At 45.0% G+C, this 18774-nt stretch overlaps 1 protein-coding gene across 2 annotated transcripts in view; it reads right to left on the bottom strand.

Annotated features, from left to right (window-relative positions):
• SMOC1 (SPARC related modular calcium binding 1) overlaps positions 1-15897 on the bottom strand; it is a 150858-nt gene extending 134961 nt beyond the window's left edge. The window contains exons 1-2 of one of the 2 annotated variants that reach the window (XM_069017575.1): positions 15663-15895; positions 15378-15482 (exon numbers count right to left, since the gene is read on the bottom strand). Coding sequence is in view for 1 of the 2 variants with exons in the window: in XM_069017571.1 (XP_068873672.1) it covers positions 15521-15589 (69 nt within the window). In the remaining variant the exon portion in view is untranslated. Of the gene's footprint in view, positions 1-15377; positions 15483-15520 lie in introns of both variants that reach the window. The other variant, XM_069017571.1, reaches the window with a different exon arrangement.
• Positions 15898-18774: the final 2877 nt, after the last annotated feature.

The following is an 18774-nucleotide window of genomic DNA, read 5'->3' on the forward strand; positions in this document are numbered from 1 at the left end:
TTCAAGGCAGTCCCAAATAAAGACTGAAAAGCCACAACTGAGCACACTCATGACCCTGTGCAGTTAGGAATAGCAACCACAGGAAGAGAAAGTCTGTCCAGTCACCCAAAAATGAGGTAGAATACAATTTCCCCAGCTTCCCAGACAGAGGTAGAATACTGGGAGTGTGGGGAGGAGTAAGTTTGACTCATTGATTATGAGGGTGGAACATCATTGGGTTCGAAAGGATTCACATCACAGCATACAGCAATTTTACAGTGTCATCCCACTGTCAACACAGTTTTTTATTACATCTTTCACTTTACTGCATTCCTTTCTTTTTTGTTTTCATAATAATACTGGTATATGGCCAACAACCTCTTCCCATGATGGAGAAACAGTCAGTTGCTGCTGAGTGCAAAGTATTCACACTTGTTAAGAAAGAGACACATTACTTTGGGGTGTTCAGCATGTTTTGGGGTGTATTTACTGGATCATGTCAACAAAAAGGAGTCTCAGCTTTTTATGGATGCTATATATATATATATATACATATATGTATGTATATATATATGTGTGTGTGTGTGTGTGTGTGCCTGAATGAAACAGAAACCCTGGTAGTAAAAAACAAGTATCCTATTGGGCTTTTCATCCTGGAAGCTCTTTGCAGAATATTCACTTATACTTGAACAGAAAACTTTGTCAAAAAATATTACAGGATTTCAAGACTTTTCCCATGAAATCCATCTAGAGTCTGCCACTTCATTCATTATACGTCATACAGAAATTCTGTTCAGACTTTTTCTCTGTAAAGTATATTAGATTGTGTTGGTCCTGGCTGCACTACTTTGGTTTCCCAGAGTTGCTAGTAGTCCTGATTAGTTCCCACCACTGCCAAACCCTCACCTCTCACAAGTGCCCATCCATCTGGTCCTATTACCCAGCCACACCTTCATGCACCAACCTATGTTATTCCATCATGGGAAGAGGCTGTTGTCCATACACCAGTATTATTATCAAAACAAAACAAAACAGAATGAAATCAAAAAGAAAGGAATGCAGTAAAGTGCAAGATGTAGTAAAGAGGCAGTAATGCTCATTTGTTCTTCAGTGTGTTTTTTCATGGTACTGCAGCACATACCTGTTTTTAAGGGTGGAACCACTACAATGACATAGCTGATGTTGGTCTGTAATCTGCCAGCTCTTTGAAAATAAGCCTATTCTCCTTTTTTGGCCTTTTTACTCTTACTTATGTATTGCAAATTATAGGAAATAATGCCAAAAATCAATATAAGGCCTGCTACAGTGGTGGTGAATGATGGGTATATATGTGGCACCGGAAAATTGAATGACTCTTCCAAATATCTAATAGATTTCTAATGTTAATTGTGCACTCCTTTGAATTCTGTGCAGCAAATGTAACATCACTCCAGGCTCTAAAAAGAATGCCAATCGACCGTATCTTTCACCTTTAGAATCCTTAAAAGTACTTAGGGACTTGCCAATTTTTTTTTTATTTTGTCAACTATGAGTTTGAAGTTGGGTTGGACTCCATATGGACTCCAGAAAAGAAGAGCTCTGTTCCAACCTCATTTATCAATCTTATCAAGGCAAGGATTCTTTCTGCTCATCCTGTCTACCTGGGTGGGATAGATGGAAAGTGGGTGGGGGAAGAACTACCTCTGCACTGAAATTTTGAGGACTCGGTACTCTGGGCTGCAAATGCAAAGGAGAGCAAGTGGTGAATCCCCCATACATAAGAACTCTCTGCCCATGCAGAGTGGGCTCACCATCAAAAGTGCAAAAGTGTGTGTATGTGGGTGGGTGGGTGGGTGGGAATCATGCCAGGGCACATGGAAGGCAAGGTCTCTTGTCTGACCTCCCCTGCATGTGATCCTCCACCAGCAAAGACAACAACAAAAAGGAGGAAACGACTGAGGACCAGGCCCTGTGACCTCAACAGGTCATGACATTGGGACTGTATTTTGTTGCTTGAGCACATTTACCTTGTCTTAGAGAGATGCTCAGATGAATGCAATAAAGTATTTTGTCCCATGAGTTGGCACCCCCCTCATCTGCCTCTCTCTGTTAGCAGTCCATATCTTCAGGAAACTCAGAATCAGACTTGTGTTCTAAATAGCATGAAACAGCTCAGAAATATACTCCAGCAAAGAAACCCTGACATCAAATTAGACACTTTTTGTCTTCTCAGTTGTGGAGGCAAAATGGTGACAAAACAGCAGAATACATTCTAAGATGTCTTGATCCCGCAGTTTTTCATCAGGGCCAAGAGTAACACTCGTTATCGGACAGGCAAAGTTTGTTTTTTCTTCCCTACCAGTTTCTTAGCACTGATTTAAGTTTCACACTGACACCAGCAAAACGGCACTTAAATCACAGCCCTGAGAACCAGCTACACGTATCCAAAGCTGAGCAGAGTTCAAACCTCAGCCCTGTGCTGATACAGAGTCTTTCTGTTTTAAATTGCCCACCCACTCACTATTCCCAGCTGCCGAGCCACATAACGTTCAAAGACCACACACAAGGTGCAAGAGCAATAGGGGCCTGTTGAAAATTAAAGTGCAACAGCTTAGTCAAGAGGATAGACTCCAGCATTGCTGCCTAGAAAATGGGGGCAAGGAATGAGACAGAAGGGCAGACAGGACCGTGGGAGATCCATACAGAAAGCGATGGGAATCTACACTGGAGTGTATTTTACAGAAATCCCCTACCCTCGGCTCAACTGATGAGCAGAGACACACAGAGCTTCTTATATGAAGACAGGCAAGAATCAGCTCAGAAAAAGAGCTGCTGCTTTCCAGAAGTTAGACAAGATACTAGGATCCCAGGGTTTGTTCTCAGCTTAGCTGGAAGCACCTAGAGCTGGTCAAAAACCCTGTCTGTGCCTTATTTCCCTTTCTTAAGCAAGTGACAAGAAGTATAAGACATGTTTTGCTATGTCCCACTGTCCCCAACAGACAACAAAACTGTCAAAGAGCTCTGGTACTTTTTTCCAATGCTGCTGATGAAGAAGGGACCTTGCTCTGAAATGCACTCATTTGAATGCCATAAAGTAGTGTCACCTATTTCTCTTCATCCCAGTGTAAGAGCATATTGCCATTGAAAACGAGAGAGTGTTGCATTATCATCACTCAGTGGTGGCACAAAGACAGAAGTGGGTCAGCATCATCACACATCACAGTGCAACACCCCCATTTTTAGAAAAGACTGTGGTCCCCCTGCTGACCCCTAGCTAGTACTCACAGGATCTGAGGCAAACTGGTGAAAATAGACCGTATCCTGAACATATCTGCTTGTATGGCCAAGTTTGCAAGGAGTTTTGCATAAGAAGAGACTGTTCACCTCAAAATGTTATAAAAACATTCTTAGGTTTTGTCCTGTTGCTTCTACACATAAAGAATGTGTGTTTATACATCAAGATTTTGTGCTTCATCACTAACCAATGCTGAATACTTAAAGGCTGAGTCAAGCTGTACTCTATGGGCTATTTTATCCATCACTAAATGAAACGGCTTCACTGCTGAGACAAGGCAATGTTGTAACAGCACATGGCACAGCCCAGCAGTCAGAACAAGAAACGATGAAGGTGGTTTCTAACAGAAAGTGCTCAGGGTGTTTGAGGAGGCAGACTGCCAGCGCACTGCTGTGTCATCCTATTCCCTACTTCTGGGACAGCAGCTAAGGAGAGAAGAAAAAAGGAAAGATAAAACACACATGCCATGAACTTTCCCACTGCAACTCTGATTACTACTAGCAAAAGAAAGCAAGTCAAGGAGGTACTGGAAGGAGAGACTCAGTTAAGTACCCCATACCAAATACTCTGACATGGTGGTTTGAACCCAGAACCACATAGGGTGGCTAGCATGTGTTCCTGTAATGATCTAAAATAGCAGCACAGATACAAAAGTGCTTGTGGCATTGTCAGGCTCTTACATTTTGTCCCAGGTTTGGGCTTCAGGACATGTACAACAATAAATAGAACAAAAGATACCGAGACTGGAATTTTAGTAGTTAACTCTATTGCTATTAATTTCACTACCTTCTTTAAAAAATGGGAAATGTAAAATAAAATATAGGTATACATCTACACCATTTTGATCTTTCGATTCCTGTCAGAAACTCGGTGCAGAATAAAACCTTCTGGCACACAATTGTTTGCATCCAGCTTTTTGAAATATCCCACTGTGATACATATCAACCTTTTCCATTTGATTGATAGACTTAGCTAGGGAAACACAGCAGAACAGATGTGTGTGCATGGGTGCCATCAAATTAATTTTAACACTCTTTTTTTCCTGCTCCCCCCCCTCCCACCCACAGGCTTATAAAGTTATTCTGAAAGACATGAGAATTCTAAATAACGGGGGGAGGGAGAATGGGGATTAAAGGACATCTGAAGAAACCAGTATAAAATTGCACTGAAAGCAAAAATCCTCCCACCATAACCTACCCCTGTCCACCCCTGTGTCAACAAATATGCAACCAATTAATGTAATTGCAGAGTTATTTATGGCGCACAGGAAAGTGTAGTCAGGGACCCTGAGAAACAAGGTTGTAGGGATAGGAACGCCTGGGTTTCCCCCTCACCCCCTCCTTTGCAGATGTTTAAGTTGACTTGTGGTGTCCATGTGTCTCATAACCAACAGCCTGTCTACTTTGCAGGTGTTGCTTGCTGCGTGGGGGTGGGTAAAGTGGATGAAAGGAGACCTGGAAAAAAGTTGGGGTCTTCTGATTTCAAACTGTGACCAGAAGATATTGGCTGGGTTTAGATATTCCCCCCCTGCTCCCACCAACTTTTCAGGCTACAAAAGCCCCATACTTAATCCCTTCAGATGACCCTTCCGACAGCAGCAACAACATTTGAACAACAGGGGAAAAAAAATTTCTTAGCTCCATGATTTGATTGTTCGGGGTGACAGTTTTGTTACTGTTCAGTGCCCTGCACAAGAGAGGTTTTAATTAGAGCTATTGAGTGGTTTGAATTGGCACAACTAGGGTCAGCATTAATGATTGCTGCATGTGTTCTTTTGAACAGTGAGGGCTTTTTTTTGCCCATGGACAGGAGGGGGTAGCAGCTAATGAACTAGGAGAGTGCAAATTATCTCTGCAAAGCTGGGGCAAGTGTAATACACACTGGGGATAAAGTGGAGAGTAGGAAGAGAGAACACAGCTTATGGGGCTGATCAAGAGGACTTCCCAGGAGTGTGCTGAGTACCATCAGTCCTCAGTGCTTCCCATTTGCTTCCTCAGGTGCTACGGCTACATAAAGCACTGACGGAGATGTGTTTCTTGTATCGCAAGGAATACCTCAGAGAAGCAAAGTATATGCAGTGTTCTCACACTGAAAAATACAAAAGGAGAAGGGGAAAAGGCTGCAGTCTGCTGAGAACAGTAGTCTGCTTCAAAACAAGGACGTGCTCATGCAAATTGGTACTCCCATCAGTAGGCTTGTAGGCTTTACCCACCTCCCATTCACTTCAGTGGGATACTGGATCAGTTCAAAGGAACACAGCCACATAAGAGACAGAGATATATATTTGTGTACAAGCGCCCCTCCTGTGTGTGTAGAAATGCCTCCCAAATACACACACCTGCTTTAGCAGCACGGCAGGTGGATGCCAGAGCCCCATGCATGTGGCACCTCTGACAAAGGGTGCTCCTTAGAAAACAAGAGTCCTCACAGAATGTGCCACTTGACTTAAAGAGTAGACCTCTTGGGGGGCACAACTATGGTTTCCTCAGAACTTCCACATCTCCTGAACTGTGCTCATTACAGAGTCTGATCCACACAGTCCATGAAGCTCTTCAGAAATGCTCCTGGCTTGCAGGAGGAATACACTCCCATGTCATTTCAGCACAGCCAAAGAGACTTCTCTTCCACAAAGCTACTTGTTGGGGGAGAGCCATGTAGGTGATAGTGACAATATCCATGTGGGTACAGGGACTCTCTGGCAGCACAGGGCCTGCCCCACTCTCGTGAAGAACCTCCATTGCTTCTGGACTGTGCATGTCCTCCCCTAAGCATGTGCTATTTTTGCCTCAGGCCTACAACAAAGCTTTCCAAGTGATTTCCATTTAATAAAACAAGATTTTGGTCAGGTTTTATATTAGAACCACAGGCCTCTCTTCACCTTTGAGGTACAAAAGGAGTTTGTTCACGTGCCAGCTGCCCTCCCCCAGAGAGACAGCCATTCCCCACTTATATGTGCAACACATCCGTTTTTACTAATGGTGCGTTGACCCTTTGATACCTGAATCAGCCTAGAAGTCCCTTCTGGGCTCCAAAAACCCCAGATAGGGCATCACTGCTAGGGGCACCCATGGGGCTGTCTCAGGTCTGGCAGTACCAGCTGAGTCAGATACTGGCACTGATCTCTGATCTGGCCCCTGAATACCTATGCAAGCCATCAGGCCGGCTGTAAAACGTCCTCTCTCATTGCCTGCAGTAATAATGTCTCCTGAATGTGACCCAAAGATGGAAATACATTGCCAGGCACCATGCATCAAAGAGAAGATTGATTCTTCAGTAAGTTGAGATTAGTTGGCAAAGCAGAAATGTATATGCTGTCAGAGGACTGATCCTCATACATTTTTCATAAAACATTTTCAGCCAAACTTTCTGCAGCCATCCCAGAGTGTGGCCACCAACACCTAACCACTCAAATTTTTGAGGCTGAGCATTGGCACCAGTCAAGGCTGCAGAGCCCACCAGTGCCTTCATTGGCAAAACAGGTAAAACTGTGTGCATGCATGACTGGAGCGGAGAAGCTGGGTGGAACCCTGGGTGTGCAATCTTGGCTGGGAACTAGCCAAATACTTCACCTTTTGTACATGCAAAGGAAGACAAAGGTGCCCAAAATATGGAGAGAATGAGACTCTTTGGTGTGGTTAAACAGAGCTTTCTGTGCATTTCTATTAGGAGGTATTTTCAGATCTTTCAGCATCTCACTCTCTCTCTAAACATTACCTTCTCTTAAAAAAAATCCAATTTCTCTGGCTTTTTAAAGTAGGTAATATAAATTACATTATTATTACCTAGGATACACAGTAGCCCAACATATTTGAGAAATAATTACAGGCCAAAATCTTGCCATGCAAACAGAGGTCAAACAGACTGTGCATAAAGAGCTCATATTCTCTAATAGGCTTAATCTAGTAGGAATTTAGTCTGCAATGTGAAGATTTAAGCAGTGATGCTGCTGCAACCCATTTGAAGCCTATGGATGGATACAAATCTAATGGGCACTCATAACTAGGATAATCTCACTTAGCTTTCAAGGCAGAAAACTAAGGTAGACCCGTTTCTCTCAGGTGTGGGCTACCTTCTCATTTGTGGCCTCACAACAAGTTCTTTACCTTATTATAAATTACCTTTTTACAAATCGTGCCGAAGATTCATGAGAGTCTGCCTTGTAAAGGATCTTTCCCCCGGTGTGCCAATCTCCAGGGCATAAAGAGCCCAGCAGTGCCAGCCCTCTGGCTACTGCTGCCAGCAGGAGCTGGAGGTGAGCAGGTGGATGGCAGGAGGGTGAGAGCAGAGCTGCAGCAGTTGTCCCTCTTGGGAGCAAGCAGTGTGGCTGCAGGTGCTTCAGCTCACCCAGCACCCCTGAATGGAGAAACTTTCTGCTGCCCTTGGCTGGGCAGGAGGAGCTGGTTCCACTGGGGCTCAGCAGAGGTGCAAAATTGGAGTGCTGAGGGAAGGGCAGAGACACAGGCAAACACCTCATGGGTGCTTTTGCCATTGGCTGCTTTCGTGCCCTCTCCCCCAAGCCTCTCATAAGGACTTCAACTGTTCCCATGGCCAGCAATTTTGTTTGGGCAGGCATCCAGCATTGCTTAGCAGATCCAAAATGACACCTCACACATTCTTGAAGGTGTGAAAGAAACAACCAAGCTGAATCGTTTCACCACCTTCAGGGTACTAGAGGTGATACCATAGACTTGCCAAGGAACACGCAAGGACATCCACAAACATTTCACGACCACCTTCTTTGAGCCAGCTTTGTTATTAAACAGCCCTGGGTTTTGGCATTAGCTGGAAAGCAGAACATACAACTGCTCAGACAGAACCTTTGCCTTGGCTTTCTTGTCATGTATCCTCAAAAAGGCAAGCCTTTCAGTAACAAGTTGATTTATGTCATCAAATAAATATATTAATAGTCTTCGTATGGATCATTTACAAGCAAATAACTCCACAGGTGGGCAATTGGGGCTAACACCGTAGGCACCAAGCTGCCAGCAGGGCCATGGCCTGAGGCTGAGCTACCTGGAAAGAGTCTGGAAGATAACGGGCAAGAGAGTGGATGTGATGTGGAAAGCTGAATGTGAGAGGGAATATTGTGAGAAGCTGGCAAAAGGTACAGGTGGTGCTGTGAGGGCTGGCTCTTCCCCTCATGTGGTTATGGGGAACGTGTGTGAGCAACAGCTGAACCACACAGACAGCTGGAGAGGAGCACTGGGGACATTCTGGGAAAGAGAGCCTTGCCAGGCCAGTGTGCCTGGTAACCATACCCGTAATAGCACATAAGCCTGAGATAACCTGGTTAGCAGCATCAGAAATAGCAAACTCAGAAATGGATATATGGCAAAACCAGGACTACGAGGAAAAACTAGTTAGGTGAAAGTTGTCTCTCTCGATTGAGGAATGGAAATGGAGATGCAGACATGGTAAAGAAAGAGTCCAAGAAACATAGAAATGGATAATAAGATACACGATTCATGGATCGTCAAGCAGCCCTGTGTTTGACCACTGCAGCTGGAGCCAGCAATGACCCAAATCCTGTTACTCAGAATGTACTTCATCTGAGCATTGGCTGAAGGTTTGATACAGACTTATTTTACTGAAATTAGTCAACCCATCTCCAACTCAAGAGAAATATATCTTGTCTTTAAGTTTTACAACATTTCATTGTAGATCACCCATGAACCAGCAGAGGCTGTGCTTTTCATAATTTCTCTGTATCAGTGTTGCCATACCACTGCATTTCTGTGCTGCAGCCAGACCAGCACTACCTGCAAGCAGACCAGCTAAGAAAAGGTGATGAATGACCCTGTGGAGACTAAGCTGTGAGACATCTCTCATTGGCCTGAATATTGAGCAGTGAATTTAACTTCGCAGCCTTTCTCGATGTTCCCAGGTCTCCTTCTCCTGGCAGATCCAGGATTTGTCCTAGCCTGGGTGCCAGTAGCCCTATGCACCCAGAGCTTCAGGTCTTCTTTCCTAGGGCAGACTGCTCCATCTCGCTTTGGAGCTCCCAATTCCTTGCCCCCTGCTGTAACCTCTTCTGAAGGCATCTTTTACTCCAGCCTCGCTACAAGGAAAATAAGTTACTCAGGTTCTGTATCTAAGAGCAATTTGGAAAACTCCAGTGTTGCCAAGACACTGGTAGGGGGCTGAAAGCAGCCAAGTTTTTTGCTGAATGCTCTCTCACAGCACAAAACCACGTGCAAAGCTGGACTCAGTATATCATGAAATTCATCAGATATGATAACCAATATCAACTGCAGAAGTGTTTGTGAGAAAACAAGAGAAAGCTGGGGACCTTTAGCAGAGCTAAATGAACCACCATGTTACTGGTGAGATTTCTAGCACATCATTCTTCCTCCATGAAAAGCAGAATAAGAAAGATGAGCAAATGTCTCTCAAAATAATGATTTTTAAAAACCCAAACACAAATGAACAAAAATTCTACACAATTTGTATTATTTACCCAGCTGCCTTTTTATTTAATTTTAAGCAACATCCCTTTTGCTGCCTCAGAGATTTTTTTCACACTGTTATGGGGATTTTTCAATATTAATGCCTTGGTTTTGGAGAAAGGTACATTTTTCCTTTTGTCACATCAAGCTACGTTCATTAAATGTACATACACACATTAAAAAGAAAAGTTAGGGAACCAAGTTGGTTTTCAGCTTTATCTGCTTTTAGATCAGAGCTCTTCACCTGGTTAACCAGTGGGATGGATTAGAAGACATGGCTCAGAATGCTTGGGGGTCTAGGCTTGATCAACAAGCTGATGGGCCTGAAAAAGGGCAGCTGATGTAAGGAAAAAGCACTAAGAAGAAGAGCAACATAAACTGCACAATAACTTGGGAATACCATCAGGAATTCTAACGTAAACAGTTCAAATTTTTGTGGGTAAATCCATCACTCAACTCACAGTCACAACGAGCTTGTATTCAAGGGTTTCTGCAGCCTGGAAGGGAAGCAGATCCTCCCACCTGCACCACAACACGACCAGCACCTTTGCAAACATCACAGTACCCAGGAGCCCGGCCACTTCACCACCGCCCTGGCCAGGCCCAGGCCCCATGCTTGGTACCACAGACAACAATAGGACTGCCTGGAGAAGGGGTACATCCCTGGATGACTTCTGAACTTCTCTCCTTGCTCTGATTTCTCATGAAGCCTGAGAACCTCTGCACTAATTGGAGATCCTTAAAAGAAAGGGTAATTTGTTTCCACAGGAGCATATTTCACATGCAGCACCATGTTAAACAGCTGGTGTGAGGATTCTGTAAAATTTTGAGCTAGAGCTATGGTCTTAACACTACTGATTGGGGACCCACATCCTCACTTTCTTCAGCTGTCTCATTTTCACTGCCTTGCAAATAACTGACCTTCCTGTAGCCCCATCTCCTCCACACCTGAACTAACACAACTCAACATCGCCTTTCTTCGTTCTGTGCCAGCTGGTGGCTTAAATATAGTACAAGTGAAGGTCTACTGATCCAGCTGTAAGTACAAATGAAGAACATTTGATGGATTCTCTAACTGATGAAGTATTACAACCTGAGAAACCAGTCTCTGTTGGTGTATGGGTTAGGCTCCAGTTAGCTCATAGTGTAGGATACAGAGAGTTTGCCTGGAGACAGCCCTGCAATAGCCCCTAGGTCAGGTGTCTGTGGAGCTGATCTCTAGCTCCTACAACCCTCTCCCTTCCAGAGGGTAAATTACCAGCTGTGTTACTGGTGAGATTTCTAGCACATCATTCTTCCTCAATGAAAAGTAGAATAAGAAAGATGAGCAAATGTCTCTCAAAATAATGATTTAAAAAAACCCAAAAACAAACAAACAAAAAAAGCACTTAAAAGGATGAGCAGCAGTTGGCCCTGAGAAACAGCTATATTGCAGCAGATGCAGCTCCCTGATCTGAATGCCACAGAAAGCCAGTATCTTGGAATTCGTCTGGGGCAACAAGGCTAAAAACCATCACATTCACCTTGGCAAGAACAGCCAGTACATAATTACCATATTTCTGATGATTTTTAAAAGAACTATCTTGTACAGCTCATAGGAAGAAAGTCCTTTCAGCGTAGGGTTTCCCAGCTGCACTCTGAGAGGGCTGATATCTGGGTGCCAGAAGGCAAGAATACTTGGTTGGGAGGCAAACCAGGGGAAGACATTCTAATAGCACTGATCATCATTTCTGGAAACAGAAGTCAGTCAAGCAGATTGCAATGAAACAAGTGTTGTTCATTCCTGTTGATGGCTTGTAAATAAGTGAGGTGCTGCACCCACTGGAGTCCCAGAGAACTGAGGTGAATGGCTTCAGCGGGGTATCCAGCTCTTTTGGAAGCTTTTTAGGCAGGGAGGGTCTCATCTCAAAGCTGTAGGCTTGCACTGCATAAAGCCTGTGCCATTATTTCTTGTTCCTTATGAATCTAGATATCACTGGGCTTAACAGCAAACAAGTTTTGCCCTTCTTCCAACAATTTAACTGAGCATACAAGCATTGCCAAGTTACTTTAGTGCTTAAGGAGTACCTTTCCCGCATCGCTGTTGCTATTTTCCAGAGATTTACCAGAGAAATCATCTACAATTGCCACAATCAGGACCAAAGGCATAACTTCCATTGCCCAAGCACAGAAGTTTTGTGTTCCCTCAGCCCCACAATAAGCCTTGAAGGCAGAAATAGCCAGCATCAGACTTTTCTCAAAAGGATGCTGAACTAGTCTGTCATACAATTGTGAGTTACTAAGCAAAATAAGTAGGTAATTTTCCACAGTGACTAAGTGCAATTTTAAATTTGAGGTGGGATTTCTACTGCTTACATTTGCCTTCATGGTTTCTGCGACGATATTTCATGTTCCCCCCTCACCACCTATTTCATCTGCAAGCCAAAACAGCCTAGGAAGGGGCTGATCCACTTTGCCTCCCACACAGATGTCTGCACTGCCAAACCAGCACCAATGGCAATACCCTTTTTCATTACCAGGCCAGCAAGGATCCAACTTCACCTTCACATCCACAGGTATGTTTGCAATTAGAATTTTTTTTTTTTTTTTAATATTATGTGGAGCCCAAGCCTTCGGGCTGCAGTGGTCTAGGGAGCACAAAGCTGTGAATCTCAGAAGGCACCTACACAGCACTCCTGCCATGCTGCCCAAGTCACAAGACAGGCAGGGAAAGGATTTCCAGCAAGGAAGAAAGAACAGAACAGAGTCCAGCAGAGGCACTGGTATTCATGGTAGTCCTCATCAAGTTCTGTCCTTCCCTTTGCATCATTCTTATGAGTGGGAAAAAATATCAGTAACCTTGTCTACTCTCTGCATGTAACTACCCTGCTTGGATGCAGAAGGCCAGGCTGGCACAAGGAACATAATTTAAGAGCGTCTAACCTCACGACTGGTAAATTGGGCCCCTTACACAACCCCCTGTCTGTATCAGTGTACATATAGGGTACATATTGATGAAGCAGGATTTTTGCCTGCTGAATAACCTCCATATGAAACCCAGGAGATATTTCCTGTTCTCAGCACTGTTGTGTCATTAACGTTCTTGCTTGTTTTGACTGTTTGTCTCTCAAGCTGAAGTGTCTAGAACTGGGAAAGCCACAGCCGAGAAAAGTCATTAATATGAACATCACTAATATTTATGACAGACACTCAAAGAAAAGTATTCCACAATGCACTATCTTGTTTTCCACATAGCTCAGTAAGGGCTAGAGTGCCTTGGAGTTCTATTCTGCTTTGGCTCCTTTCCATTTTCTCCCAAGCAGCAAGGGCACCTCAGAGCAATGAGGGTTTTCTGGCCCTTTAACAATCCCCTTGTCCACCAGACTTCCTCCTTTCATAGCCCCCATGCACTCCCTCCCCTCATCCCCAGGGCTAGTTAATATGTGCCAAATCCTGACACCCTGAATGGTTTCCCAACGCCGACACTAATCACGTTTTTGGGAGCAGGTCAGCAGTGAAGGAGCTGAAATTCGTGTGAAAAAGTCCCTGGGATGGCCCCGGTGCCTCACACCTGCATGCCCTATTCATCTGCACTGTTTACACATTGTCATCCACAATTAATTCTTTCCAGGGACGCTCCACTGCCTGCCCTCCCGTTGCACAGGGACCCCATTCTGGGCTGTTGTGTCTGTTAAATTGAGCATGGGGTGCTGTGATTAAATTAAGTTTTGTGGCACTCTCTCTCTTTCCCTCCCTTCTCTTCTCTTTTCTCTCCATTAATAATGATGCCTGATGGAAGATTGCTGGCACTGGAGTAAAGAAGTAATTACAGGCACTAAAAGTAGGGAAAGAAAAGTTTCTGTGTGGAAATGTGAATGGGGACATCTTTTCTGGCTAGCTGGCATTTCTCTCAGCGCGAGGTGGGAACCACAGCCGCATGCAATTCCAGGGTACAAGCAGCAGAAAGAAGAGGAGGGCATGGGGGCACACATGACAATCTCCCATAGAGCAAACTGCCAAAATTTGGATCTGTGAGAGTCCTTAGCCACTGGCCTGAATACAGGTTTTCTTCAGCAGTTGACATTCTCATCTTCTACTGCAGCCACGTTTGTGCATATACATGGCCTACACCAGCCTGGCTGCTCTTCTCACAAAGTATCATAGCCAAAGGCACATGGAGAAATTCCCTGGCTAACGGGCTAGCAAGTCACCTCCTCACACTGGCACACTCCTACACTTTTGCATAAAACATGAAATAAGAATTGCTCAGTGGAGATGGGAAGGAAAACAAGAGGACAGGAATTTGACCAGCTTCTGCAAAACCTCAAGGCAGCAGCTTTTTTTGCCAAGTATTTTGCTCATGCATGAAGTGGACAACTGGTTTTTATTACTGGGACATCTTCAAAGTCAAAGAGCCATTTTTGCTGAAAACAGAAACGTGCAGCTTTCCAAGCAAGTGGAGCTGGATGAATTTGGCTTTACATCTTTGTTCAGCTACTTGCAGGACTCACTACCACAACAGACTGCAGCCCCACAGCACAGCACATGAAGTGTCCCCTTGCTAAGAAGGCCAGAGCTCAGACCCTTCCAGCCAACAGCCTGGATTAGAGCTACAGCCAAACTAAAGAGCAGCCTGTTTGTCAGCCGTACACCAAAACCAAAAAAAAAAGGACATGAGAATCGCCTGAAGTTCTGAGGCCCCAATATCCAAGACACACATGAAACACAACAAAATTAATTGACTACAAGCACAGTCTTTTAAGGCTTGGCAAATAGCAGCCTGATTTTTATCCTGTGCAAGAAAATTGCCCCTGCAAGACAAAAATCTTTATGTCGGCAATTAAAGAAACAGCCTCCTCATAAACACCACTGTAAAATATTGTTGCATACACATAGGAAACCTGCTGGATGTAAAGCACGTGCTATATCCCCCTCTAGTGCTGAACTACTACAGAATAACAACCTAATACTGTTACTGCTTTCTTCAGGTGAAGCAGAGACTTTTTTGCTGCAATCCATAATTAAACCCCATTAAAAAACCTGAAGGGTAGCTGCTACGTGTGAAGGCATCCTTATGGGATGATTGCCCTACAGAAGATGGATTCACAGGGGCTGAGAAGTCCAAGAATCCTTAAAATTAACAAGGTTTTGATACCTCCTAAATACCAATGTGAATCCAGGACGATTTTTTTTCATTTAGCAAGTCTCCATATTCATTCTGTACTTCCTCTTAAAAACTAGGGGGCTGTACACATCACACACCTGATCAACGCATATCCCATGGCACCACAGGTCTGTAGTGCTTCATACTAAGCACAAACAAAGGGGCAAAACAGCCCCTCCAAGAGCACCAGCTATAATTGTTACCCTCCCAGTCATCCTCCACCACAGCAGCTGTGATCTTGCAGGCCTCACTCAGGTAAGGAGCCTGGCTGAGTCAGGCAGGGAGCAGCAGCTTTCATCAGCTGCTGTGTTCTATTGCATCATCCTGTCTCACCTCCTGCACCTGCAGGGACCATCCGGCCTGACACCGAGGGCATACCAGCCCTACAGGTCTCCAAGGTGCATGACAGCTCACACCAAGAAGACTTGCAGTCAGCATGGTTTTTCTCAAGCATGCAAGGCAGTGTCTGTTGTATGTCCCAGTCCCTCCCATGCTTAGTGACACAGAGCTCTTCAGGTGCCCAGTCTACATTTACCTTGCATCCCGCTGTGCAATGGTCACAGCTCCTTAACGGGATAGGGAGGAAGCCAGAGAGCAGTCAGGCATCAGGGAAAGCCAGACCCGAAGAATGCCCTGGGGGCTGGAGAGAGCAGAGGCAGGCTGGCTTCCGCAGGTTACCTGGGTCAGGCTGGGTAGATCCCAGGATTTACAACCAGCACAGGCAACAGGTATCGGTCTAGCTGGCATCCCCAACTGAATGTGGGAACGTGGCAGTACACCACAACACCAGCACCATGCTCCTCATCCCATCCTTCCTCACCAGCTGACAGAGCCTGCTTACGCAGTCCTTCCAAACTGATACTACAGGCACAGAGCACACAAGTTTTAATCAAAAAGCCTCCGTGGCCTCCTGACAAAAACACCGTCACTCAGCAGAGTGGTGCAGCTGAGGCTCCCATACCAGCCAGCCATGTTTCATCACCAGCTGCAAGCACTCTCTGCCTCCTCTTTTTATTCAGCCTTAAGGAGAAGTAAGTTCATTTCTTCTTTCCAGGTGGGTGAAACTTGCCAAAGAACAGCTGAACATAGGTCTTTATAATGGAGGTGTTTGAGTAACCTTAGTGGCAGGTGTTGAGAGCAGCCCTGCCTATGAAAACTTGAAGCGAAGGCTCTTGTTTAGATTATTTTCCTGAAGCAGAACTACTAGTACTCTTAGTAATATAACTATTACAAAATCTGCAAGCTGCCTACCACCCTTTCCTCCCATTGAAACAATGAGAGTGGAGGATGTTCAGCAAATTATACTGCTTGCCCCGTTAATAAACAATTCACAAAATTATGCACTGTTTTGAAGGGCTCTATAAACATATATTAATCAATCATTAAATAATTAAGATAACTCTCTGTTCTTTTTCTCTGGCACTCCTAAGTTGATGGATGTTCCTATAGCAACAGAGGAGCAGAACTGAGGGCAGGGGGAACGCAGGGCTTGGGAGGTGATACTAGCACAGGACCTTTGCTCTCCAGCCCTCCAAAAGTCACACAGGGCAAGCGGAAGGGGGCTGCGAGAGGTGACATGCAGGAAGAAGGCTTTCAATTTTAATGGAAATTCTTACGATGACAGTCTATGCAAATAGGTACATGAAAGAGGAGAGGAAACAGACGGGGGGGAAGGGGGAGAGAAATTAACCCTGGTTCAGATTTCAAAGCAAAGCCAGGAATAATTTTTGGAGCTAAGAATAGTTGCAGTGCACCTTGTTCTCCCTGGGCTCGAGCCTTGCATAATCCTTAGACTCGGGGTCTGAAATTACAGCAGGGTGAGGGGGGAAGCCAGCCTGCACAGTCCAGGAAAAGTGGCTGTCCAGGCTGCAGCTCCATCACCTTTATGATTCCTTTGTGTCACCAAAAGGCACTATTTAACAAAGGAGCTGTCCTTCTGCTTTTTCAGGGCCCTTGCAGTTGTTTTGCAAATGAGATTGCTTGATTGGTGAGCAAAATCGGAGATCTTTTGAAGCTGTTGCCCAGGAAAGGGGGAGGGCAAGGAGTTCAATTATACCTCACAGTGAGTAGTAGGACCCGCCTGGTCCTATACAGAGCTGTTGAGAATGAACCAAAGCAACTTCTGAATTGACTTTTACGTAAATTTCATCAGAAATCCCAGGAAGACCCTAGAGCCACCTGCAGAAAAGAGCAGAGTCTGCTGAATTTGCAGGACACACTCCTGGTCCCTATTGCAGCCCCCTCACCTCCCTTGGGGACAGCTGAGCCAGAGGCTGCCCCAGCTCCAGCCAGCCCCCAAGCAGGCAAATGGGGGTCTTTAGGGTCTTTAGCTTGTTGGGAAATCTGCTCAACCAACACCAAAGGACAGCTCCTCCACTAAGTCCAGGGGTCCAGCCTGCAGACCTCCTGGAGCTTACTGGTGTAGATCACATCAACACCTATGTGGGCACTCACTGGGACATCTTTTTAAATCGGAAAACAGTTTCTGCAACACAAAAAGTGCCTATGGGAAGACAGGGATGCTGCTGACAAGAAATTATGTTTTGTGGTGGTGAACTGGAACAGAGCACTTTGCTTCAACTGCCACAAATCTTTTCTTTTCAGTTGAGTTCAGCATGGAAAGGAACTTTCCCGAAAAGGCCTCTCTTTTTTCCTGTTCATGGGGCTTGTGGCTGAACACTCACTGAGAACAACGTGGACCTTGCCCAAGCTTTATGGGAGCTGGGCAGAGCTCCCAGGGAGCACAGCCCAGAGGAGAGAATGGGACCCAAACCCAAGGAAAGGCACTGCCTACTTTAATGTTAAGCAGACTTGAAACTAAACATTTCATGTCAGCTCAACAAATTGAAACAAAACATTCCTACCTCAGAAATGTCAAAATGCTTCACTTTGATCCAAAAAAATGTCAAAACAGAACATGGAAACATTTCTGAACATGACGGTTATAATTCCAGGAAACAATTTTTCCTATTTTTTGCCCCATTTTGTTCTGTTCTGAAAAACAGAAATTCAAAATTTCACAAAGCTCTACTTAGAGCCATTTATCACAGGAGGGAACAATACTGCATGTGTGTGAGCACTCTCACTCCCACACACAGCACATCCACTGTGCCTTCCAGTGGCACCCCCAAGACACTCCCAGGGCTAGTTTCACCACCACAGAGCTGCCAGGCCTCCAGCCCCATCACCAGAGAATGCCCTTCAGTCTGTAGGAGGTCCCATGTGCCTGGGAATATCCAGTACAAGTGTGCTGTCAAACACGGGGGGGGGGGGGGGGGGACTGTCCACAAGATACCTTAAAAACAGAGTGTTTAGGGCTGGCACAATCATCCCTACCATCACCACAGGGCTCACACACAACCCAGTTTACAGTCTTCCTGCTCTCATCCAGGGCGGACCCAGGGTTTGGTCTGACTAATTTCAGACCTCATAGTTTGGTGCTGATGTGAATAACAAGAAACTGCTTTGAATAATCTCCTGTTTTGGGAACCAGTGTTAAAAACAGCACATACTTAAAGAAAAGAGGGAAGGGTGTAGGAATTTCACAACTTCAGTATAACTTGACCTGTGATGTTAATTTATACTGCTGAGGATCCTCTCCCATGAGCATAGTTAAGAACATGCTAATATGGAGAAAGATGACATGCTCCTGCTGCCCCAGGTGGATCCACGTATCTACTTTCACCTCAGTAAGTGTAATCCTAACATTGCACCCAACAACAGCTTGACAACTTTGTACGGACACAGTGCTCTTGCTGTCCAGCTGAGGGCTACAAATATGGCTGGCTGTGCCACTGGCCCCTTAGAGAAAGTGCTCCCGTTCTCTGTGCCAAGTAACAGCTAACCCAGGGAATAAAATCTTCCCCTGTGCTCCCTCTCTGCCCAGCAAAGCTTTTTAGCTGTTCAGTTTCCCATTTACTTAGGATAGCCTT

This window comes from Aphelocoma coerulescens, chromosome 5 (genome assembly GCF_041296385.1).
Source record: "Aphelocoma coerulescens isolate FSJ_1873_10779 chromosome 5, UR_Acoe_1.0, whole genome shotgun sequence".
In the NCBI taxonomy this organism is placed as follows: Eukaryota; Metazoa; Chordata; class Aves; order Passeriformes; family Corvidae; genus Aphelocoma; species Aphelocoma coerulescens.